Source organism: Pseudochaenichthys georgianus, chromosome 20, assembly GCF_902827115.2.
Source record: "Pseudochaenichthys georgianus chromosome 20, fPseGeo1.2, whole genome shotgun sequence".
In the NCBI taxonomy this organism is placed as follows: Eukaryota; Metazoa; Chordata; class Actinopteri; order Perciformes; family Channichthyidae; genus Pseudochaenichthys; species Pseudochaenichthys georgianus.
The window spans coordinates 17,096,017-17,122,303 of record NC_047522.1 but is presented as its reverse complement, the minus strand read 5'-3'; the positions used below and the strand labels follow the sequence as shown (position 1 = coordinate 17,122,303).

The 26,287-nt window shown below is 39.4% G+C and overlaps 1 protein-coding gene and 1 long non-coding RNA gene across 2 annotated transcripts; one reads left to right on the top strand and one right to left on the bottom strand.

Moving 5' to 3' along the window:
* The first annotated feature begins 2 nt into the window (after nt 1–2).
* On the top strand, nt 3–10,422 carry LOC117465529 (uncharacterized). Its single transcript, XR_004554194.2, has 3 exons — nt 3–188; nt 2,425–2,681; nt 9,846–10,422. It is a non-coding gene; the product is annotated as an uncharacterized lncRNA (long non-coding RNA).
* Nucleotides 10,423–18,808: 8,386 nt separating this feature from the next.
* On the bottom strand, nt 18,809–26,197 carry mettl4 (methyltransferase 4, N6-adenosine). The gene is made up of 8 exons (XM_034108400.2): nt 25,778–26,197; nt 25,350–25,415; nt 24,819–25,188; nt 24,581–24,650; nt 24,054–24,228; nt 23,864–23,970; nt 23,690–23,781; nt 18,809–19,855 (listed from the first exon to the last, which is right to left on the bottom strand). Exons 1-8 carry the CDS (start codon nt 26,036–26,038, stop codon nt 19,614–19,616), a joined length of 1,383 nt encoding a protein of 460 aa, XP_033964291.1. The 5' UTR covers nt 26,039–26,197; the 3' UTR covers nt 18,809–19,613.
* Nucleotides 26,198–26,287: the final 90 nt, after the last annotated feature.

Below are 26,287 nucleotides of genomic sequence, written 5' to 3'. Positions count from 1 at the left end.
TTTTCTCCGATTTTTACATACAAATGGAATTATGGATTATAAATATCTTTTTCAAAGCGACAGACACATTATTAACCTATGGATTAACCGATTCAGCCGCGTTTTTTCTCGTTTTAATGCCATTGAACACGTATTTTGATCAGATAGACAGCTACAGTGAGACGATCTCCCGTAAAAGCTCCGTAAAGGTACGTGTTGTGATGTCTGTGTTTGCTTCCCCTGACACAAGTTCAGATCGCTCAGTGATGATACTATACCTATATAATCTGTGGCATCTGCATCTCAGCTATAATCGGATATATATTGCATGTGCAGTTACGATAAGTAATAAGGGTATCTTTATCTTGAGTTCTGTGCCAAAGTCAGTTTGCATTTTTTCGCTCGGGTCATTTAGAGGCTTCCTATGAGACTTGTGTTTTGTTTTGGTAAAAATGGTTCATATCTTCAGTTAGCTGAGATTCTTCCCGTTAATCTGGTGCTACACATTAATAGTTTCATAAATGTTAAGAAGCCCTGAGACACAGTCTCGGAAAAAAACGTTGGGGGGCCTCCCTGTAGGGGGGCTTAACAGGATATTATATAAGAGCATATGCATTAGAGATCAAAAAGAGCAAATGTATTAGAGATCAATAATATAATATAGAGATCCCAATAACCTGGTATTATTGGGCCACAACCTGAATAGCTCAATACAGCGTAAAGGTAGGCGAGAAGTCAAGACTCTGGCATTTGAAGAAATGTTGCTGCATCTGTTTTTCATGGTTTCCATTTCAATATGCAAAGTAATCTTGTGCTGCATCTTTTGGGCATTATAAATTGGGTGGTTACGATGCGAAATTTGGTTTGGATGTCAGTATAAACACTTTGCAAAGAAGGAACTTTGTTCTCTGCACTGTATGTATTTTGGAACCCTACTCCTACCCTATTCAGTGGTACAAATGCAATAAGGCCAAAACCCAGCTTGAAATATCTCATTGAGACATTCATAAAAAGGAGAATCTGGCAAAGGATGCAGCTCTTAAGTGTAGTTTTTCTGTTATTTGTATCCTCTGCTCAGAGCAAGATGTCAAATCAACTTCTCTTCAAGTGTCATCAGAATCAATACAAATAAATTCAATCGGTTTCTCCCCTGACAGCAGCTTGGACGAGCCTTTCTGTAAACAGTAACGCTGTGAGTTATGTCTCGCCCCTCCATGATGACGTCTTTCATTACCTCCCTGCACCTCTCGGCCCGCAGAGCTCTGACAAATGTTAATTCTTTATTCTGAGCAAAGTCATTTATTTCTGCTTGTTGAAAACCAACGCATTGTCTGGCACGACTACAGCCTGCATTGATCCAGTCAGAGACCAGGGGCTTAACATTTCACGACTAAACAGTGTGACCAGATGTTCCAGTGAACACCTCACATTTGCAGTGTAACAGATGAGCTCCGGCATCACACTCTCTGCCGGCCATGCTGAGACGCACCCACACAAGCGGAGGAAAAACTCCTAATGGGCTCTCGCTGTCTGAAAATGAAACTCCCAACACTTCGCCTGAAGAACACAATGTACTGAGATTTGCATGTGTTCCCTTCACACGTCTTCTGAATACTCAATAATGGTTTATTGTCATTCTTTTCACCCTCTGCAATATTAGTGTTACAGGAATAAGGCCAATCACCATGCCACATTTTTCAATATCTCTGGCTAGTTCATTTAGGGAAGACTGAAGAGTGTGTGAAAGGAGGGTTTGTTTATTGGAACCAGGTCAGACTTTCATTAGGATATTGATTCAGACAGAGAATGGACTCAGGTCAGCCTGGCAGACTTTTCTCAGGATATTATTTCACAAAAGAAACCCCAGTGAAACAGATCAGAGCAGAATTAGAGTATTCATTTTCACTTTTTTCTCAAATAATAATAAATCAGCGTCATCCACCACCCACACTGATTTATTTCAAAGCCATTTTTCATGGCAAGATATATGTCTATTTGGCCTGTTGTGTACTTTTGTATATGTCCTTAGTCAATTTTTAATACAGTAAATAATTTGCACTGTGTAAATGCTCAGTATTAAATGGTGAGTCATTTTTAAATGGGATTCACATTATACGAACAGAAAAGTCAGTCTTTAAAAAGACATGCAAAAGCCTCCTTGTGAGATGTTATTGTGCTTCCCGCTCCACAATATTAATAAGACCATTCTGTTGAAAGTGTTTATGTAAATGCAGTAATACAGGTGCTGTTGAAAAATATTATTGTTCACTATCCCTTTGTCTTTTTTAAGGTGATGAAGTTCATGAAAACTGAGTCAGTGTGAATGAGGTGTAAATTTGCTTTTTCTGCTAGTGTGATAACTGCTCAGGGTTAATTCATTTACACTCATTCACTCCCCCTGCATCTACCTACACGCCTACTCCCCTACACACACATACAATGAAGGATGGAAAAAAGCCCAGAGGTCAGAGGGGCGTTGGAGACTCAGAGGAAAGGAAGCTTTGAGTCACTCTCCACCTCCAGTCTTTCTACATCCTGCTGCTCATTCCTACCTGATGGGGACACCTGACTGTTTGATGTGTGTGACAGCAGAACAGAGAACATCACACCCTGCCGTTCTGATCTGGACTAATCGTGGAACCACCGCCACGCTCTCCTGCCGGTCTGCATCCTGTCACCTGCTGGGGAAAAGGTCAAACCAGGTAACATCACAGGTCACAAGGCAGGTAACTCACAAGTATTTCTACCATCCCAAACAAACATGGTTGCAGCAACACTCCGCCCACTTTCGTCTCCCTTCTCAGTGCATGTTTCAAATCCACGCCTTCGCATGGAGCTGGATGGTGCAGGCTTGAAGCCAAGATGGCAGTTATACATGTAAAGTGGTGGGCAGTGGTACATTTCAGAAAATTATAAAAAGGATTTTATGTAGGGAGGAAATGCAAGGTAGGACTTTTAAAAGGTAAACTATACTTAGTAGAAAGAAGTATCCAATGCAAAAAAACAATCATTAACTACAACTGAAAAATAGAATAGTATCTAACATGTACAAAATGAGGCACGAAGGAACACAACATAGAAAGATATGAAATACTAGTAAAGTGTAAGACATGCTGTTTTCATACACGGTTCGTAACTGTGCCTGCAAATCAGACAATTGTCCACAAGTAACACCATTCAGGTGCTTATCAAAATAATGCAACCACTTGAAGTACTTTAATCTAACCATAACCCTTTACTAAAAATCAACTTGGTCTGCTTTTATCCTTCTCTCTGAAACGCCGTTAATCATTTACTATTGTACTCCATTGTCTTTGGTGTCGTCATAAATGTTCTCTTATCAGACACTATTGTTACGCTGATCAAGTAGATGCTCTTGTTTTGCATCAACTTTTAAATGCAGGCTCTATTGTTAAATAAAATATGATACCTTTTTTTAACCTCGTTTGTGACAAAGGAAATATAGGTTGAGCTGTCTGATAACACGCTACAAAGTCCTCACCAGCTAGCTCTGATCTACCAGCCAGTCAACAACAATACATTGTTGCTATCTCACGACACAGATAATGAACAGAATAGGATATTAAACAAATATGTGGATAATAATATGTTTTACTTTGAACAAACTTGATATGGCAGCATCCTTTCACTATCTGAAACCACCGAAGTATCTACAGCCATGCTAGCAGCTTTGTGAAGTTGCAACATAGCACAGTGGTCCTTTGAGCTACACGCTAACGTCAGTTTGCTAACATGCTCTTAGCTGGCTAGCCGGTATGTTAACATTGTTTACTATAAAGGTTTAGTGTGTTTGTAGCTGTCAATAAACAAAACTACATTTTCAGCATGGCTTAAAAATAGATGTATTTAAATGTTAACTCAGAGATTGCAATACCTGCATAAATGAGGCTACTTTACCAACAAAGCGCTACAAGAACATCCCAAAACAAAGGCTGCAAAATTACGTTTTAATATAAATCATAAAAGGTCGCTAATCTTTGGATGAAAAGTCATGGCTAAATCTCTGAGCTCTTTGAAAGGGGAGTGTGAAGGCATGTGGTTAAAAGCAAAGGCGGGAGCTGGGTGATGGCAAAGATGAGACTCCAGCATGGTCAAGGCTATGTTCCCAGAGGAAAAGGTACGAGAGGTTTAATTCACAGAGCCTTCTCACGACAGAGAAGGGAATAGGAGCAATATGAGCTGGAGAAAATGTGACGCACACATATTGCCTGACCTCACAGGAGCAGTTTTGCATAGAAATTTACAGGCTTTTGCTGAAGTGTTCATTTGTATTGATCCTGGTTTGTCCGTATGAAATATCACCTATAATTGTTTCGATTCAAGAGGTAAAAAGAGGAAGGGTCTGCTGCATTAATATCAGCCTATTACTCTTTGAAAATAATTATCTCACTCAAGAAAAATCTTAAATGACTAACCACACTTCAGTCATAAAAGTCCATTGTTGGATGAATTCATAACGAACGCAACATAAGCAAACATATTTGCTGTGTAATAAAGTTATATTACATTTTATATTGCTATCAAACAACAAGGCTTATCCATGTCTGTGTGATCATCTCCACTGAAGTCAGTTTAATGATCTCCTCTGCTCTCTTGTTGTTGTGACCCGTCTGTCAAAATTCAATTAATTTGCTAGAGCTTATTCGCCTGTCAGTGCATGGCATTTTAATAAAGCTGAAGGGCTTTGATAAGACCTCGCTTTAATTGACGGGGACCAAGCGATAAAGCTGGCTTTATTTATTTCCTCTTTTAGTTTTTTCTCTTACAGTCGAGAATTCTCCAGTGCAAATTAGTCGGTGAAATGAGGATGTGCTCTTGATGCCCTCCTGATATTGGTTTCAGCAAGTGCTCTTAGTTGAACTACACTCTGGGAATAGGACAGTGGCATCCCAGCGCTGGGACTTGCGTATGTTCCGTCTTTTCCAGGCAGGTATTCTGAGCTGACACGTCTCTTTTCCATCAAAGCAGCACATCTGGCCCTCCTGGAGCTGGACTCAAATGTCACCCACAGCCCCCTACAGAGTGATGCCAGCCCTGCGTCGGGTTACACCACCACATATTGAGGTGTTTGAGTGTCATTCTTGTGTTGCTGCCCACTGTGATGCCAATGGGATACTAACTTCCTCGGTGTCCCTTATAAGACAATATAACATTTACACATTTTGTCATAATTCAAACAGGTTTTCTTGTCCATTTTCTGCCAAGCTTCAGTTTTGATTCCTACTAGTGTCACAAAAGAAAGAACTGCACACATACTACCACCGAAGCCTTGTAATTATGTCGACCAATTACTGTGCCTCATTATTCTGAGAGCTAATCAGACGGCAACACATTTCTTGTGATTTCAATCGCTTTCAAGGCGATGTTGCTTAAAATATGATATGTGACTATATGAAATTATTAGTTTGTGATTAGATGTGTAAGAAAACATTTTAAAGTGGAGCTAGTTTGACCTGCTTTATAATTAAAGGGGCCGTCTACAGGTTTTACAAATGAGGGCTAAGTTTACTACAGACTAAAAGTCAGGATTTCTTAGCCTCTGCTGCTTCAAATCTAATTACTGTTTTTGAAGCCGTCTCTTGAGACCTAGCTTTATTATGGGTTGCATCACTTTGAGTCTATCTTGCCTGAAACTGACAGATAAAGATTTTATATTTCACAGAACTTCTGTCAAAAAAAGGGAATATTCTCAATTCAGAATTGTCTAAAATGTTTCACAACTATTTAATTAACTTTGAACCGTTGTGTTCTCAAGCAAGGTTGGTAATTGCCCCGGGACAAAAATACACACAAGCCGCTTGATCCCCTCAATGTTTCATTCAACTCTGCACTCTGTCTTTCCTCCTGCCCACAGAGGCTTGATTGAGTAGTTCTGAGACTGGCCTTGACAGGTTAAGTAGGGCACGAGACGCGGCTCACTGCAGGTCTCGGCCCGCTGCTAGCTCACATTATTTACCAGATACATCTGTTTGAAGACTTTTTTTAAAGGCCGATAAGTCAAGTTGTCGCTGGCACTTTTCCCCAGGTAGAGACTCATTTTGTACACAGAAGATCAAGGAGGACTTTGGGTTTGGCTGCAGCATTTGCAAATGGTAGCTTGTTCTTTCGTGCCCAAATAGACTCTGGCGTGTCTGCATAATGACTGCCACATTTGAAGATTCATGATAATTCAACATATTATGAAATCCCACACAGGGATGTGGTTTTCCCCCCAGGCTAATCGTCTAATCGTTTGATGCAGAGTGCTCTTGCCTTGTTTAGACATCTATCGAATAGAAAACTGTAATATGCTTTTATTTCCAAAGCAGATAATGCTGCAACCTGTATAATGCATGTGTTCATATCATTTCAATATTTGTGACTTTTTAGACTATGACTAGAGGCAGACTTTTTATTGGCGCCGTTTAATTTGTATAATAAATAGGCACAAGTCAAAAGATATTCAGCAAAGTTTTTTTAGCTCAAGATAATGAGGCATTTTATTCGATCAAGGAAATTCAATTGTTTTCCCATGGAATGAGAATATCTGACGTAGTACACAGTTAAATGTATTTACTCTACATGTCTACATTTTGATCCTGCTGGCTGTTAAACTTATTTAATTGAAAAATAGTAACATTAAAAGTTGACCGTTTTTCTCTTCCGGTAGTAACATAAAAATGCAAACTCTGTACTCAAATACTGTCAGTACATGAGTTAGAACATGTATTAACTAATAAAGGAAGGAGATTAATTTTGAGAGAAATAAAACCACCTGGAGGTGTAGTGGGAATTTAGACCGGAATAAATATCCATGATAAATTCTCAAATAACACAAATATTGCCAATAATCTAACGTAAGTAATGCAAATTCTAAAATCCCTACAAGAGCCAAAGCAGTAATGACTTTCTAACAATCGTGTGAGCTACCAAAGGCTTTCAGTTGGAGGCTCTTTGCCTCCATTTTTATTCCAAGTATCAAACTGAACCGATGACGTTGAATGAAGCTCATGTAGAAACTATTAATATTTGTTAAAGCAGACTTTAGTGCAACATCCCCACCTAAAGCCAATGTTTTACTTGACTGAATGACAGATGTCAGACATATCTCCTGCTTGTCTGTCTCCCTCTAGCTTTCAGGGACGTGGATGTTCATCTAATAATCATGAGCATAGGTCGAAGGTTGAGTCATTTTTTTCTCATTTATCCCTCCTATAAGGACTCTTCAGCTCATTGAAAGACAAGTGGACACATTCTAATGACATTTCTCATCCAATAGATTGATGGAAAAGACAATGGCTTGTGTCTTAATTCCCTCCACATTTTTAAGGATACTTGTTTATTTAAAAAAGAAACCTTGCATGTATTGACTAAATGTTTACCTCAGGGTGTTTCTAACATTACAATCAATATGTTAGGGGTGTCCTATTTTCTTTATCAACTCATTTCTGCTAATGCCCTTATATTTTTTTGCGTGATGTGGTTTCATGCATGAAAATAAATTGGGGAAATTGAACTTTTTCTGTTGCGATGAAAACTGCTGGCAATGAGAAAATTCAGTCCATGTTTATTCAACTGAGTCAACACCAGTCCGACTCATCTGATTATTTCTGTAAACTATTTAGCACAAACCAAGTCATTCAATAATGTGATCGCCACAAGCTTTGATTATTCAGAATTGGTTATTGTTTTTATGTAAATAAGGGATTGTGTTATTCAAAATGTCTATTGGCATCTGGTTGAATTTCATATCCAGTATTAATTTCTTCTGGCAATTCTTAGACAAATCAATGGGTTTATATTTGGTGGTTACATTTATAACTTCATGTCCCTTGACACATGCTTTGGTGCACAAAATCCCCCAAATTAAAGTAAAACATATAAATTAGATATTTGTCCTCCAGATCAACATGGATAAGCATTTTTTTTTTAATGTCAGGGCCCGACCATGGTGAAGAAACAGGATATTAGCTGTGGTCTTCCATGTTAAAGCTGCTGTTGTGTTGACCTGTCCATCCATCCCAACGTCCTTCCTCTGTGCTCTTTGTGGCTCAATAACAATGTCACAATACGTCCTGCTATAATCCCAGTGGACAACTGTACTACGTCACTGGAGGGTTTTCCACTTCACAGTAAATGTATGACGTTTTCAGGCTCTTGCTGAAACGACTGTTGGACCCATCGGTGGGACAGTCGTAGTTGTTTTTTGTTTCTGAGGGTCACTTTTTCAAGAGAAAAAAAGGGGCAGGAATATTTATTTATCCTTTTGCTCTCTCCCTGCCCTTAGCCCTTCTATTGCAGTCAGTTCCCATGTAAGACCCTCCTCCCTAAAATAGAGCAGCAGAGCCCTTGAGAGCGGATGCTGAAGTGACGGCATGTCATCTCTGTCCCATATCAGTGACTCACTGAGGCCTGTGTGCCCCGGCCTGTCACCGGCCTGTCGCTCTCTCTTGCTGGGCCAGTTGGCGGCACGATGTTTCACCACCTCAGTGTTGTTAACGCCAGCTCATAACAATCCTCCCTGTATGCAGATTTTCACAAGAGGAAGCACCTCTAAAACACCATTCTCTCATGACAGCATCTCTTGAACAGAAGTGTTTAACCTCTGCATAAAACAGAAAGACTGCAGCACCTCAAGGAAATGTGTTCATGCTTGTTACAATAGCTGGCCTGAGTCATTTTGACTGCTGGATGATTTGGTTTACAGCCACAGTGTACCCCTTATCCCTGAGGGTAGAGTAATTACAAATGTCCAAGAAATGGATTCCGCTAAACTCCCGGAAACAGTATGTAATTTCATTCGAGGACGCATACTTACTGCCCGATTTGCAAGTCGTCAGGAGCATAGGGAATGAGGAGGAATGTGACATATTTTCGGCTTTGGCATTAAGTAAAACCAAACCGAAGAGCTTTATGTGGCATGACATGTGCTGCGGGGCATCCGGTCCCCAATACAGAGCAAAAATGTATGATTGTAGCTTGTGGGCTAATAAAACCCACAAGTTAGGGTGTGGGTGGCTGTATTTCTTTGTTACTGACTTATAATGATGCAAATGTTTAAAAACACAGAGGGACACTATGTTATAGCCTCCGGGCTTTTGTGCAAAAGAGAACAAGTCAAATAAAGTCCATTGTATGATTAGTCTTCAGTATAGCTGAACCTTAAGACCTTTATTGACAAGAAAGACACAGAGACAGGAAGCACATTTCCATTGTTATGCAGATGATACTCAACTATATTTACCCATCAAGCCTGATGAATCCAATCATCTAAATAAAATGCAAGACTATCTCAAGGACTTCAAAATGTGGATGACCTTAAACTTTTTGATGTTAAACACGACCAAAACTGAAGTTATTGTACTTTGTGTTCGGGCGGCAGACAGCCTATCCGTTTTTAAGAGTTCTTAAGACCTTCCTTTTTGGTAAAGCTTATAGTTGATAAAAAAAATCTAATAAGAGTGCATTGACATAGACACGTTGTGCCTCTTCACCTATACATTTGAGTTCTTACTCTTTTTCCTTACTGATGGTATGCCATTTGGTTGTGTGTGTAGACGGTGGAAGCAGGGAGAGGCATATACGTGCCTTGATCCCTGCCGAGTCGACGCACAACTGTTGATTGGTGTCAGTGCTAAAAAACACTTTTTAGGAGCAATGCGCTCATGGTATAGATGTGGCGCACACATCTTAATTCCTAACCCTTTCCCTCACCCTATCCTAAGAGAGTGCATGTAAGTAGACACGTTAGTTTAGTTGCTATAGGCTTAGACTGTCGGGGGACACCTTACTTCTTCCTTCTCTCTGTCTGTACCTGTGTACTCTCATGTTCCGAATAACCCAGCTTCCCCCAAATGTCTTTTTAGTGTCTATCTACGCCAGGATCCTGAGTCGAGGCTAATCCTGTTGCTGTGGTCCTGCATCCTGGATCCTCGATCCTGAGTCCTGGACTTCGAGTCGTGGCTGGACCTTTATATATACAGTCTATGGGCTGAACCTGTCACTGAGGTCCTGCCTGACTCTCATCAACTACTTCCCTGATCGCTCCCACAGGATTGTTGACATCCTCGTGGATTCATCTTCTTATTACAGACACATGCATTTCCAAACATTTGGTCTACTTGGCTGTAAAATGTATTATCTCTTCGATTTACACACGGCATCTATTGCACGTCTGTCCGTCCTGGGAGAGGGATCCCTCCTCTGTTGCTATCCCTCAGGTTTCTCCCATGTTCCCCTTTAAACTGTGGGGTTTTTCTCTGGAAATGTTTCCTTGTACGATGTGAGGGTGTAAGGACAGAGGGTGTCGTATTCTCATATTGATATTCTGTACAAACTGTGAAGTCCACTGAGACAAATGTAACATTTGTGATATTGGGCTATATAAATAAACATTGATTGATTGATTGATGTAGTTTTGACTTTATTTATTGTAGGGCTAGTAATGTGAGTCAGACTGAGGTCCCTTTGTTGTAATGCCAATTAAGTTAATTAGTTTGCTGTATGTGATATGTTTTAAGCTAAAACATAAAAGACCAGGCACTCAAATTACAGAGGCGTATAACAGAGGAAACAGATTAGTGAGAGTTTGACTTCTCATGATCAATTAAACGTTAGCTATAAGTTAACATTTTGAAAACATGCATGTCTGCCACACTCAGTCTGCCACCACAGGCTAGCTTTTCTGTTGCCTGAACTTTATAATGGGTCAGTTTCCATCACAAGCACTCAGCGTTAAAGGTGAAATTCATTAGTCTTTTGTGAAATACCTTCTAACCTCGTTTGATAAAGGTCGACGACAGGACTGACCAAACTAAAAAGATAAACTCTCCCGAATGTTAAAAGTATATCTGAAAAGGGTGGTGGTTATTATGACAGCAGATGATATAAAATGTTGTGAATATATGTCAGAATTATTCTAAAAGGGGTATATAAATACTTCATGGCTATAATATACTTTTTTCTATTTCAGGCTTCTTTATATTTTTTTCAAGTATACTTTCACTTTTCTAATGTAGGAATAAAGGAGAAAATGTACAATTTACTTAACATTTTAAAGCCCAGAATATGCATTAAGGTTTTTTTAAAAACATCTTTGCTATTGAATATGTAAAAAGTGCTCAAAAGGTAGTCTTTTCTCTCTGTCTGCTACAAATGCATAGTTAACACTTTTAAAAAGAAGTCAAATCAACAGCATGCAATACTTTGTCGAGGGATATTTGCCACACATAACAAGAACAAATACATTCTCAAAATCCCTGGGTTGTTCACAATATTGTACAGTTTGCTTAAAAAAGCCCTTTTGAACAAATACAAAATCCACAGAGCTCTATATTACTTCCTTTTCATCACTTCTCCTGCAGTCAGCTCAATACAAACAATCAGAATACTAAGAGAGTCTCAGTCAATACTCAACAAAGGTTATCCATCGGATGCTTTAATGAAGCCCGATCCATACTGCTGTATGAGCAGCCCTACTGCTGCCTTTGTTTACACAGGAATGTATTGAATTTAAGCTATTTTTATTCCTCTCAAATGTATTTGCATTTGTGATTAAAAAATTACACACCACTTAATAAATGTACATAATGTATATGTCATTGATCTCACCTCTACTTCCCTGAGTCTTTGTATTCCTTAAAGGTCGGGAAACCGGCTCGAGATACACTTTTTGTTATATTCCATGGAATGCTCTTAACATCCGATAGCAATGAATATCTTAAGTGCTTTGACAAAAAATCCATAAAAAAATCTGTGGAAGCCGTAATACTGTAAACAGCACGACCAATAATTTTAGCCGGCCCGGCTAAAATAACTGGATGGCCTGCCTGCCTGTCAGCCTTCCATCTGTGCACACACTTATCTCGTGCCCTCATTGGTCATGTGCGCGTTCGTGTGTGTTGGAGGAGGGGCTCTGTAAGGAAGTGGCAGATTTGTTCTGGCTGTGTATTTTCAAATTTTAGCGCACTCGAGCTGGTTTCTCCAAAATTACCTACCTTACTCACCTAGGTCAAGGTCAAGAAAAATAGAGGTTGTTATTGCTGTACTGCAATTGGTTGGAGTTTAGGCAATGCACCCCACTGGGACTGTGATTGATGGAAAACCCTCTGAATAACTAGGTAGGTGGCTCTAACCGGCAGCGTACTGCTGCACTGCAGCCTCCTTTAAACAAACACACATCTTAAACTCACAGATTTACTCTCTTTCACATTCTTCCAGTGCCACAATGACAGACAGATATCCTGTAAATATGGCATTGCACAAACAGTCTACACAAATGTGTGAAATAATCTAGGTGTAGCTTTACCTGCTGTTTATTAAGCTGTACACATTGTTGCATGTCGAGCATTCACTAGCCAGGTTTCAGTCCAAATGTAGGCACACTTTACTACATTTAAAAATAAATGTACTAAAAACAATGCCAATTAAATGCTCTTAATGTGCTTGAGAGGCGAAGGACCCATTGTCATGTTATACCCTGCGTCATACTACGCTTTGTTTTTAACTCCACTGACCTTTGATAGGTGGACAGATGGAGTGACATTCTCCAGCTCAAATTGCCTTGTTCCAGAAACTAGTGATGATTCATGAACCGCAGAACAATTCACTGAGTATAAGACAATCGTGGCTTTTATGTTATCTGTGGAATTCTTCGCAAAAGCCAAAGCCTAAAGGAGATATCAGTATAGGTGTGACCAAGCAGAGAAAAATCATTTAAATATATATATACAAAAAAAAGATAAAACAGCTATGTAAACCAATAATAGTTGTCAAATTATCAAAATCCCAAAGAAAAAAACACTAGCGGATGCAGATTATTATCATCTGATATTTAAGAAGTGTTACATTTGAAATGGCAGAAAGTCTTGTTGCAATTTCCAGATATTAAAAGAGGTCCCTTGAGTTTCTCTGGTAATTATCATTAGTAGCAGTTAAGTGAATACTGTTCAAACAATACCTGTGTTTGTGTTTTATATTGATTTCTCTGTTTTATCCTTTCAACAATACCTGTGTTTGTGTTTTATATTGATTTCTCTGTTTTATCCTTTCATAAATGTGAGGACTAAAATGGCTATAAACAAGGGCTGGTTGGAGTAAACAGGGTTTTATTGCTCTGTGGGGGAGGTGTAGGTATGCAGACAGGGTGCTGGGTGGATGAGAGTATATTCTGCTTAAGATCTCTAGCATGTCATGTTTCAGGGAAGTCTACATATCTTGAATAGTATATGTGTGGGTTTAATTACTTTGTATTAATAATAAGCAGTCTGTGTAACCAGAAGTTGGAGATATGAGAGATGAAATCTTTGTGTTATCTTTGTGAGCAAGACCCAACTGTGGTCTCTGGAATGTGGGGGGATGTGTGTGTGGAGGCTGCAGAAATATGAGACAGTGAATGCCAGAGGTGTTTGTTTGAGATGACCGGAAAAGACGACCCGTTAAACTCCACCCCTTCCTGTTGGTGTTGGTATGAAAGAAGCTGTTCAGCCTTTTGTTCGCTCTCTCTTCTCGCGCTGCCCAGACCGGAGGGTCTTGCAGCACGTGAACCAGGGCAGGAGTAGGCATATTCCTTACATTACGGATATGATATGATATGGCTTTGTATGGTATGGTAATGTATTATATTGTATTGCATTATTACCTTTTATAATTAAAACAGATTATTGTTTAACCCTTGTCCTGGTTGTTTTGAGTGTTCCTTCTTTTAAAGCAAACTCATAGGAACGGCGCGGAGAAGTGCTATCTACTCCTTCACGGATCACACAAAAATACAGTTTTAGCCTGTAGTTCTAATTGCTCTAATGCCATTTCACAAAGGGATTCTTGGCTGCAGTCTGGATTAAACAGCAGCCTTTGGCATTTGTTTCATTAGCATAGATTCATTTTTCTCCACAAGAATTCAAAACTTCCATAATTATTTTCACTCCTCTGACTATGGAGCACCCATCGGCAGTGCATCTGATGTGATGCAACATGACCCATTGCAGATCATATTTTCCAAAAGCTTTCTGAGCAAAACAATAACACATGTCCACTGCAAAGTAAGCAAAAAGGGGTATTGGTATTTACTGAGGAATAGCAGGGTTTTACCTTTTAAAGGTTTCCCATTCACAAATCCACCTACTATAGCAGCTACTCTACGCCTGTGTTGACGGTTATAAATGCATAAAACAGATACAAATAAAGAAATGAGAGCTGTCATGAATCTCTATGTGTAACAAAGCCAAAAGATTTGTATATCTTGCACTAAGTGATTTCCTGCTGCTGCTATCCACCTGTCAGCCATTCTGACACCTTAGCTACTAACATCCCTCACTGTATCTCCTTCAGTAGCTGTTTTGGACTGGCTGCTCAAGTTTGAATGTTCAAACAGTCCTTTCTCTTTCTCCTTGACACATTTTCACTGACTCACTGACACATGCTGCTTGTTGACAGACAGATCTTTACATGAGAGACATGAGGTATCCTGTGAATGAATATGGATGGAGCCTTCCATCTGTCCATCTTCCATTAGGCCTCAAATGCTGACACTGAAGACATGAAGCAGGGAAAAGGTTGGAAAGAATCAGAAAATGGGCTTGGTGGGAATGAGGCTGTAATATTTCCCAGGAAGGCCAGGGGAAAAGCAGTCAAGGAACAGATGCAGTTGCATTTTCGTAAAGCCGAATGGGGAGGTGCAACATTTATAATAATGGCTTTCTGTCAATATGCGGAGAGCGAGGGTCAAAATAAACAACTTACGGGAAAGGGGTTTTGTTGAGACAGATTTTACAGGTATATGTATATATTTATATTGGAGTGGAAGCATATCCTAGCATGCACTGGGCAGAGGGGAGTTATACTCTGGACAGCAGGTTGTAGGTAAGAAGACAACATGTACTGAAGCTCACATTCAGACCAGAGGGCAATTAGGAGTCTTCATTCCACCTGACATGCACATCTCTGGATGTGTGGCGGGAGGAGAGCAGCATGAAGCCAAACCATCACAGTGACAGAGAGCTCTAATTAACCTAAATCAAATGTAACATGTAAAATAAACATTTCAAAACAGCACACATGGAAAGAAAATACTGAAACAAACTGCTGAGCAACATGTGTTTTGGTTGTATCTGATGCAGTGTTTATGCTTACTGTATTGATTTTGGCTGGCAGTGGTTTGAAGCAGTTTATTGTCCCCTGTGGTAGCCTTACATCTTTATACATTATTTAAACTTGGTGTGACAATCGTCTGCATGAATAGGTTCAGTTGCATCTGAAAGAAGTATAATTGTTTTTTGTTTTATTTATTGTATTCACCACTCAGGGTCATACAACTTGCGTGTCCAATATTTTGTAGCTCTGTTTTGGGCACCACCAGCCCTTCTGCAGCTCATTTTGTATTGCTGCAGTTGGGAGGTGGACACAATGCAAAATAAAAAAGGGGCTGCTTTGATCGGTTAGATGGTTTACTTAACCTTTCCTAACTTGTGAAAAACCGAAGGCGAGGTAAAACGGTAAAAATATTCTAACCACATACTGTAGTCACTCAACTGTATGTAGACTTTTATTTAAGTTGTCTAAAATACTTTTTGCTTACATATTTGTCCAATATTTTGCTTAGCTTTCATGTTGCCCATTCCTGTCTACCAAAACTGAGACGTGCCTTCTATAAAATACTGACTATTGATAAGTATTTCATACAACCCCAATATCAAAAATCCCTGACCCTCTAATAAAGAAAATCTAATATAATTTATTCAAGTGTTTTATTAATCACTTTAATTTTCAATCACTTTACTGGTGAGTTTCCATTGTTTCCCACATAAGTCCCTAACCCTAACCCTAATGTGGCATTTCAGCATAAAAACCCTTTTTAGAGAAAAAGTGTAAGCTGTTCTTGTGAAATCATGCTCTACCGCTTGCCTCGATTTAGCTCTGGAACATATCTCATATCTCTCCTCTCTTCATATGTATTTTTAATGACAGCCAGATATATCGTGTCCCTTGGGTGACTTTGAAACATTTCATAAAGTACATGGTACTACGTTAAATCAGATTATGTTACCAGAGTCTACACCTTCATGAATACATTGAAGACATTCTGGCCAGGATTTGCTTTGATTCATATCAGCTCAAATTTGGAAGTAAATTAATTCTTTCAGGAAATTATCATTTAAATGTGCATCAGAAAGGAAACCAAAGCTCTCCACGCTGACTGTGAAAGGGATTGTGTCTAATATTTAATAATATTAGGATTTCTGCAGATGAATAATGAAGTGCAAGTCAGAGTCTTATTTTGCTGCACCTTGAAGAAGGGAAAGTAATAAGAGACCAGTGACTTAGAAATATCCCCTGGTGATGTTTCTTTTAACCACAAAAAGCTCTTCGTTAGAAATGTAAGAGCATACTGGAGCTGCTATCGTAAACATCAGAGTTGGTGGTTATGAATGTACACCTTGGGAATCGTTTCTACGTCAGCAGCACGCTCAACTTCAGATTTCACATTCTCTCTGAAGAGGCTCACTGATCAAACTACTAAGTGTTCTTCGTTGTAGTTTTATCGTATGCGTTTCTTGCAAAGGCGGCAAAGAGGACAGGGCCAAGGAACGGAGACAGACGATGACAAGCAGCACCTCTTAGGAAATAATTATCTCTGTCTTCCCACCACAGCCTCCTGTGGGAGATCGAGCCATGATGGCTGCCAGTTTGCTGCACGGCTGTTTCCAAACCAAAGGCTTTGTTTGTCCCTCTGCGAGTGGAGTTGTTGACAAAGCTTCTGAGTGTTTACAGCAAGATTTTCACCAACAATCTCATACTCACAATGACATGGGAAATATGTCTGGCAGTTTACCATTGGCAATATGAGATAATCTCTTGTGACGGCTTATACACTGGAGGGACAAAATCATTCATTATGCCTCTTAAGTGCAACAGAAAGAATGTCTGATCTGATCAAAGCAAGAAGATATGACATATCATTTCCCTCAGTCATCTTGAAAAATGTATTTAAATATATTACTTAGTACCCAACCATAAAATGAGATCGTAAAAATGAATAGTCTACTACTTAACCTATGAAAATAGTTATATGCAGCGGTAGAAAATAAGGTAGTATATTTAACGTATACCGTAACGTAATTGGCACTATAAATGGTTTATACATTTATTATAGAGTTATACATTTCAGAGGGAGGTTTTGAACTTTTACTCAACTGCATATTTTATTCGACATGTTTACTTTTGAAAATTGAATGAATATGTCATGAAAAACATTCGAGTGTACAACATGCAATGCATTAAAGATTAAACCAGTAGTTTAACTTTAACATGTCAAACTTTTTGACATGTGGCCTTTTGTAAAAAATGGTGGTTCATACCTCCTAAAGTGACATTTCCCCTCTTAATTCCACAAATGCAACCAAAAAAGGAAACTATTAGAGACCAAATACTTAATTTTCTTACAGCCTATTCAGATATATCTAGTAATTATCTACTATTTATAATGATTGATTTGACTTGTGTCTATTATCATCCTTCAGGAGGGGTGAGGTGTGGGCTGACCTGGTGATGTTCTTAGTGGTTCCCGTTGAGAATAATTGTACAGCACATAAATGAAACTGATGATTGAAGGAAATCTGACCTATGAATGCTCTTAGTCATCCAGCAGCAATATGACAATTGAGGTGCCCCTGCTCCTGGTGAACAACCTCATTTAGCAGAGTGGGAGGGGGAGCTGGAGGAAGGCGGGGTGACTACGTCTTCGCTCATGGTGCTTCTTCGTTTGACAGGACGCTCTCCATCTGCTGGCGCCTGGAAGAGGGATGATGACCGGCCGCAGTGACATCACTCTGTAATACGCTGTAGGCTTTTAGGGAGAGTTGCGTAGTTGGAGATGATGCTTATTGAGGAAAAAACAGCAAGCAAGGAGACGAAAGCGTTGAATATTTGGGACGGTGACAGTGTGATAGGGTAGAGTTGAGGTGACTTTGATTTTGTTCCATCATTTAGATGTCTCAAGAGGAGAGCGGCCATATTGACTTCTTCATGACACAACTGACAGCAATAGTGTTTAATATTAGCAGATGAAGTGTTGCAGAAGTTTGTAGGCAATACAGAGCAACACAACGCATGCAGGCAACTTTCTGTGCGTCAAATGCCAAGGTTGATAATTAATTCATGGTATGTTCAATAAATGGACTGTTTCTGAGAAATGTTCAAGGGTGAGCGATGCCAGTTGTTTTCATTTGCCTCTCGTTTCCGTGGGAACACAGACAATGACAAGAAATCCTTGGTGACCTGATTGGCAATGTTGAGTACCTTTTGCCTCCATCAGCGCCTCGCAAAACACCTCTCATCTCATTTCTTTCTTCTCTTTTTTACGCATTGTACGCTTTAACGTGCAAATTAAGCACAGGGGATCTACTTTGCTGCTGCGTACAGAGGATAGCACTGCACATTAGGATTAAGGCTAATTTAAATGATAACATGTTACATGATAACATGTTGCATGGAGAAGACCACAAGCATATTAAATGATAAATACAAACAAAATGTGGATTCAAAAAGACATCCTTAAACCGAGACAGTGCTTACGTGGTAACAATACAGCTTCTATGACAACTGATAAATGAACCCTCTGCAGACCAAGGCCATCAGGTGTGGCTGAAAGCTAGTGGACCTTTTGATATCCGTTTTTTTTAATAAATAGAACATAAATATAGCTAGGCACAATAAACAGTATTTTAGGAATTAAAGCATTATAAAAGCTGATTTCATCCAATCCATCTTTAATCACTCATTATTTTATCATAACATCTATTTCTTCCACTGTAATCTTTTCTAAAAACCTTATTACTACAGGTTGAAAACAACTGGACCACCCTCACCTTTTGCACTTAACCAGCTGTTGTTTTTAGTTTAAATGTATGTTTTGTTTAAGACAGAGTGTATGACAAGTCAATGTGTAGATCATTCACTATAGCTATGATATGTACTATGCAGCAGTGGCCGTACAGTAAATCATTCTCATCTGCTTTAAAGAAAGACATGCTTGTCACAAAACAACACCATCATCTCTTCGGGGAGCAGACTCATTAAAGATTCCTCAGAAGACGGTACGTTAATGGCTGATGGTTAGAAATGTGAAACAAGGAGAGTGTCTTTCATTGGAAGTAGAGCAAATTCATGGATATAAATCCTTACGGATACAGCACTTCTTTTAAGTAAACACTTTGAATTAAAGTTCTGTTTAGAGACAGTTGCATACAAAATGAATTCAGTATGCATTCAGGGTGGGAAAACATTCTGAAATACAGTTCATAAAGCATACAATGTGTACAAATATAAATACTTTGATCATCCTTAAGACACATATTGTATGAAGGATTACTCAAAAGGAAAAACAACAAGCTTGAGTGTCAATTCAGTGTTGGAAGTTCTAAACATAGCTGCATGGAAATGCACTTTCATCTCCAAATGCATCATCAGCCCTGGGATCACTACCTTCAAAAATGTACCAAGAGCCCCCATAAAAAGAAATCAAAGGTCCGACATGCATGAGAAGTACAGATCAAAGAAACTGGTAAAGAAGTGTTTTGGCATTGAATCTTTATTTAAAAACCCACTAAAATACTGATGGTACACGTGCTGAGGGTCGGTCATTTGTCCACAGATTCTGCAGATGAGCTTAACCGTTGTGTGACTGTCGGATTGTCCGTACAGTCTTCTGCTGCTTCCTCTTCTAGGACGCCTGCGCCGTCATCTGTCGGCGTCAGAGTGAAATAGCTTGTGTGTTGAAATTTGAGCACTTCGTTACCCCAGCTGGTCCATCCAGGTAGAAGACTTCTGGCAAACAACTCCAAGCACTTGGCTTCAGCTCCAAGGTAGGGCTTCAACACCTCTACAGAGAGAAATGAGGAAGAGGAATTAATGTGGCATGTTTGAATAAACTCGGGTGCAAACATAAGTCGATTTTTAGTATTTATAAAACAGTAAGCAACCCCCCCCAAAAAGAGTTATGCCTTTGGTTTGCTAAGTCATGGCTAAAAACAAGATTTAAGTAGCTCTTAAAAGAATAGATATTTGTTCACTACTGTCAAATTAAACTTTAAATAAAACACAGTTTTCATTAAGGTAAGGCATGTGATCAACAGAAGATGCTGAAGATAGCCAAGCCCTAATCTTTCCAAAAAGAAATTCACATTGTGTGTGTATCCGGAGGATCAAAAAGGGTAAGGCAGATGCTATTTACACCCAGGTGTCAGTAGCTAACAGTGCTATTTACACCAGGGTGTCCGTAGCTAACAGTGCTATTTGCACCCGGGTGTCCGTAGCTAACAGTGCTATTTACACCAGGGTGTCCGTAGCTAACAGTGCTATTTACACCCGGGTGTCCATAGCTAACAGTGCTATTTGCACCCGGGTGTCCGTAGCTAACAGTGCTATTTACACCAGGGTGTCCGTAGCTAACAGTGCTATTTACACCTGGGCTACACATTAGATACTGTTTTGGATGTATAGGTATTTATGGAAATGTTTCTTTGGGGAAAAAGGGCTAAATAATAACCAGCCTGAGAACACATTTGAAATTCAATTATTTATCAATTTATCGACAAGTAGCTAACATTGTGGCTTTCAGGGCCATGGGACCTGAGGCAGTTATCTTGAGATGAAACATTCAGATAAGTTTACTGCACTGCATTCATTTCTTAAGGAGACACTTTGCTCCATAATCGGCAGAGGACAACACTGTCAACAGCCCAGCTCCTTCACACACCTTTATATGTGGAGAAAGGCAGAGACCTTGAGTCTATAACAGATGATATTATAGGGCCAGCACACCTGACAGATACTTTTCACATCCTCTGCCTCGGTGCTACTCTGTCTGCTCTTGTGCATGCTCAAACCACCCTACCCTGACACTCGCCTCAGCCAACACTCAGTGAGTTAATGACCTCAAAAGCCTGATACCCAAACCCATCCAGCCTGCACAATGTGGTGTCCTGCCTCCCGTTTCCTTTGCACGTCAGAGAGACAGAGTCACAGAGGAAAGGCCAAACATGCAGCTCTCCAACTAACTCAACCTTAACCGGTGACTCAGCTCTCAAAGTTGAACAGGGAATAAACGGTCTAATTATCATCTTAACTCTGAAATGGAACAATGTATAACACTTCTGCAGAGAGGCCTAAGGCAAAGGAAGATGTAACTTAACTACACTTGACAAGAACCCTGCCTTACAGGGTCTTCGTATTCCCCCTAAATGTAATTCAACCCTGACAAACTAAGAGCAAACTAATGTCGCACAGGACACCAGTTCAATTACAGTATCGTTATTTATTCCACACTTTCAAATATCAATTTTCTCGAAACACTGCTAATCTGAGTTGTTTAATAATCTTATAAATATGGCAATACATTATAAACATAGTTGGAATATTTTAGTCTATCTTTCTTATGAACTGTTTTCAAGATATCATCTATGAATTCGACTCGCATCACAGATGTGGAGTCCCACAGGGTCTTGTGTTTTGCCCCATCTTAATCTTCTTTAAATTATTTCTAATTGTACAGTTTATATCCCAAAATAACATACAATCCCACTTTTGCACTGTTGCCTCCAGTCCACACTTGTACACCATATTATACATCCATGGTATACACCCAATAAAATAACACATGTTTCTCTCTTTATCATTCACTGCCAAAAAAAACTGATTACAAGTATTTTACTTATTGGTCGGTTTTATGAATATAAAACTGTACGAACAAACCCAAAACACGATGCCGCTCCTTAACGAACCAAAGTGATTCCAACCAAAATAAAAAAATAAACCTGCAATATGACCTCTGCTTAAAAGTGAAGATGTAAAGTGGTAGAGCTGACCAAGGAAATAACTATTACAGCTGCCAATGAAACACATTGATACATAGCTCAATATGATGGATCGTATTCTAGTCAACACTGATGCAGCCCTAACAAATGGCGAAGTGCCTCTTCCTGACAGCCAATTAACCACTAATTATATTACGTTGGGGAGGGAGCTTTTTTCACAATTGCTATGGGGTCCTAATTAATAGGGGCTTGTTGTACAGAGAAATGCAAGCACATTTCTTTCCTGCCGCTTGACCATCTGGCTTGGATGTGTTGTATCAGTAATAGTGTTCCATATCTCTCCATAGCAACCAAATATGTCAGTGATCTGAGCCCTATATGAGAGGGGAGGGGTTTCTCAACGCTGCAGACTCCAGGGTTGTGGCTTCACACCAGAGGCTGCCCACTGGCTCTAGCACACAGGACATGCTCAACAAAATTGCAGAATAATTACAAGGACGGTAGCTTGAGATGAGAGTAAGAAAGTAAAGGCTGATTAATGCCAAAGGTCTTGGAACATATTTTTGAAATTTCAACCAGTTGCATAATTCATTGCATGAGTAAACAAAATTAAAAAAACTTCAAGCCCTGAGGTGTTTAATGATCAAGTGAAATAGTTAAATAAATAAACAGCTTTATTAGCAGCTCTGCAAGAGTTGGGTCAGGCCCTTCTAATATTTCTGACAACCTGCAATTACAATTGTTTTCACTCACAGCATTGAGCCACGCCCAACAACAACAACAACAACAACAACAACAACAACAACAACAACAACAACAGAGCTTTCAGATTTAAAACCGATTCAAATGAGGTGCACCACAGTAACAGATGCTGCTTTTTCTTTCTGGGAATGTAATAGTACACATTTGTTTAAAATGTTTACTTTTGTATTTAATTGTTAGTGCCATTACATTTGCAGCTGTGCACATCTAAATAAAGATGTCTGGATTACAACTCAAAAAACGAAAACAGCAAATAAAGAAAATAATTAAACCTGTTCTGATTAAACCTGCTGTGAGTGTTAGGCATGAACTAAGAATCACAGGAGATAGAACAGAATGTGTGTGCTAATCCACTTAATCTCTATGCTATCACAGCTCCACTATGGCATGATTATGATTGAAATAAAAATGTTTAGCAATATCGAGCCACTTCCATGAGGTGGAGGCTTTCTGAGTGTCTGAAAGGACGCCGGTGAACACAAGCTGTGTTTTGCACTCCATACTACACAATAAATCGCATTCCCCTGAGAGGGAGGGACATGACGTCAAGCCTCTTATTCATAGATCCTGCATATTCATTGTCAAGGTTTTACATTGATGCAAAGTAGCAAGGGTCCGTGTTGGAAGTCAAGTCTTCTTCCAGAACACATTTGATTAAAACGTGCTTATCTGACAAATCAAACCGGTCACGAGTTACCTTATTGTGAGAGGATTCATGCATGTTATTTTTGAGAGGTTATCTCTCAACATAATTCATAAAGAAATTGCCTATGTTGGAAAAGCAACTTATACATTTAAAAGTGTGATTTTCCACTTATAAAATGACAATACTTATGAACACATTACTTTAGTGGTTTGGTTTCTCGTATAACAAAACAGTGTAGAAGTGTCGTGTTCCAACATGGAAACAAATGAAGTTTGCGTACATTTCAACCATGCAAACCTAAACAACTGACTCCGTTTTAGTGCCTTAGCTTTTTCTTATGTTATAGGAGACTCTTATCATTGGATTTATCAAGAAAGATAACAATCTCTGATGTTGCAGCATTGCCCTCTAGTGGCACAGTAAAACACATACATGTAACAGTGCTGTATTTCTTGGACATGCCAAGCATTCAGAAACATGCTGGAATATTTACCTGAGAGTGAGGGCTTCTGGGAATGGAGAGCTGATGGGATGCTGACAATCAATCGCTGATCCTCCACAGGAACCTCTGATGCCTCTGAAGAGCTGAAAAAACAACATTTTATCATTGAATTGTTATAGCATAAATGGTATGTAAAGTGACACAGACAAGTCACACATATTTTACCGTGTTTCGTTATCTGAAGAGGCACGAAATCGTCCCAGCACCAGCACTTCATATGGCTTCTTATGATGAGAATCCAGTGGAAACACAAACTCTCCAGATGTGGTCACCTAAGGAAAAAAAACAACTGAAAACATCTGGAATCTCTCCAATAGCTCAGATGTTTATGATTGAGACATACAAGTTTCTGTACCTTGATCCAGAGCCATTCAGCCACAACTTCTACCCCCCAGTGTGGAAACAGCTCATCACGGACAAACCGCAGGTGGCTGGGCCTGTTTGTGACCCAGGTGACCACTAAACAGTTTGGGGAGGCCAGTAAGGGTATAGGCATCCGTTTTAGCTGGGATGAGGGCAAACAACTGTATCTTTATTGAGAAAATAAGGTAAAAACAATTATAATGTTATTATATGTAATGCAAACCCTTCTCTACTTTATTCTTAAAAAGGTCCTGACTGTCACATTATATACTGTAATATCACTTTTTAAATGGATACAACTCAGGGATCTTCAGTAAACATTTCTTCATTTGAAGGGGTTATAAGCAAGGATACTGGGAGCAACATTACTAGGGGTAATGTATATAGCTTTTGAATATACTGTCTTATTTTAATTGTATACAGTTAATTTTTCCGACATTTTCCCGAACCCTTTAGCCTGTTTTTGTGCTGTTGTAATCACTAGAAAAACTTATTTTCACACTTCAAATGTCAAATTACCTGCGACTTCTTTTGACAGACTTGTTTTCCCACGGTGGATCCATCACTATTAAGTCAAACCTTCTTCCATCTGTGTGAGAAACAATGTAAAAAAACATGTATCTCTTTTTTTGTATCTATAAGGAAAGCAGTTACCACAATCCTGCAGTGATGACACCTGTAATACATTTTGTCAAAGCTTTTCCAGATGGTCTGACTAATATTTACAAAATGTTTTACTTCCTTAGATTGTACTCACAGTGGACTAGGGGTTGTATTTTTGTGAAATCAGAAAGCAGAAAGGCTGTGTGTGGTGGTATTACATACTCCTCTCCCATCAGTGTGACCACTGTTGCCCAGTCTTCCCTATTCTCTGTGACCCGAGAGAACAAATCCACATGTGACGTACTGCCATCTGCAGTAACAAGTGGCTGAGCACACTCCTCCTGCTGCTGCTCGTCGTCCACTAGAGGAAGCTCTTTGGCCATTTCACAGAGAGCGGCAAGGCTGCACTCCTGAGAGGGAAGAGGCTCCTTCACCGTGTCTGTTGTTGAAGTGCCATTAAGATATCCCAGAGATCGGGCAGAATCCACCAAGGACTTGGTTCCCTCCAGAACGACAGACCTGATCTGCATCAGCAAACTTTATATTATTGTGTATGAAATACAACTTTTAATTCTCAGTGATGAAAAGATATTTAATACAATTTTGAGGTACTTTTGTTTTTGTCATTTCATTTTCTTTCACAGGTGCAGCCAAGACTTAAGTTAGAAAAAGAGATTCAACCTACCTTCTTATGGAAAGCCTGTGAATCAATTTCCCCCTGGTTGAGTTCACTGTGTTTTCTTTTCCTCTTCTGAAAGTTAAATAAATTACAATTTATGTATTTTTCTTCACACAAAGCAGATACACTTTTTTTTTCAGGGAGAATGTTAGATTTAAAAAAAAAAAAAACACACACACTTACATATAACAGTAGCCTATGTGTCTCTGATTGCTTTACTACGTTTAAAAAAAGTTTAATGGGAGTTATTACAACTCTGATTCCTGAAGAGACCTCATACACTAATTTCTCAGTTTGTAATACAGTGTAATACAACAGCCATGCATCAAATACAAATTCAAAAAACCTATTTTATAGTCTGCTCATGTTGGTGATTGTAAATCGGTGGGTAACCAGCAGTTGTCGCTGTATAGATGTTTGAGCCCCTGATTTACCTTCGTTGGTTTGTCTGTTTTCTGCAACGTTTCTATGTTTCCTCCATCAGCAGCAACACTAGCAATCGCATCCAAATGGCCTTTTAAGATCTGAAAACACTGCCCTTTGAAACGGCAATTCACATGTGACTTCTGATTATTTTCTCTTACACGGATGCATTGCAAATATCCCTTATCAATGAGGGAGCGTGCATCCAAAACACAGCCCTGCGTGTTTACCAGCACCACGGACATCATCAAATCTGTGGCTTTATCTGGCATCAACGCATCACAAATGTTACAAGTAGCTCGCTGTGTCGCGGTGCAGCAGCCATGTCCCGCCCAACAAAAAAAACACAAACCGTATCCACACAACGGGGTTTCTCTGAAAATGATACCGAAGGCAGAGCGCCTTTTACAACTTAGCGCTGTGTTTCTGTTTCCATTTCGCGGAAGTAGATGCTGTGTCCAATGAGCTTCCGTACAAGCGAACGTGCGTGAACTGCACGCGAACTAACTACGAAGAGAGGG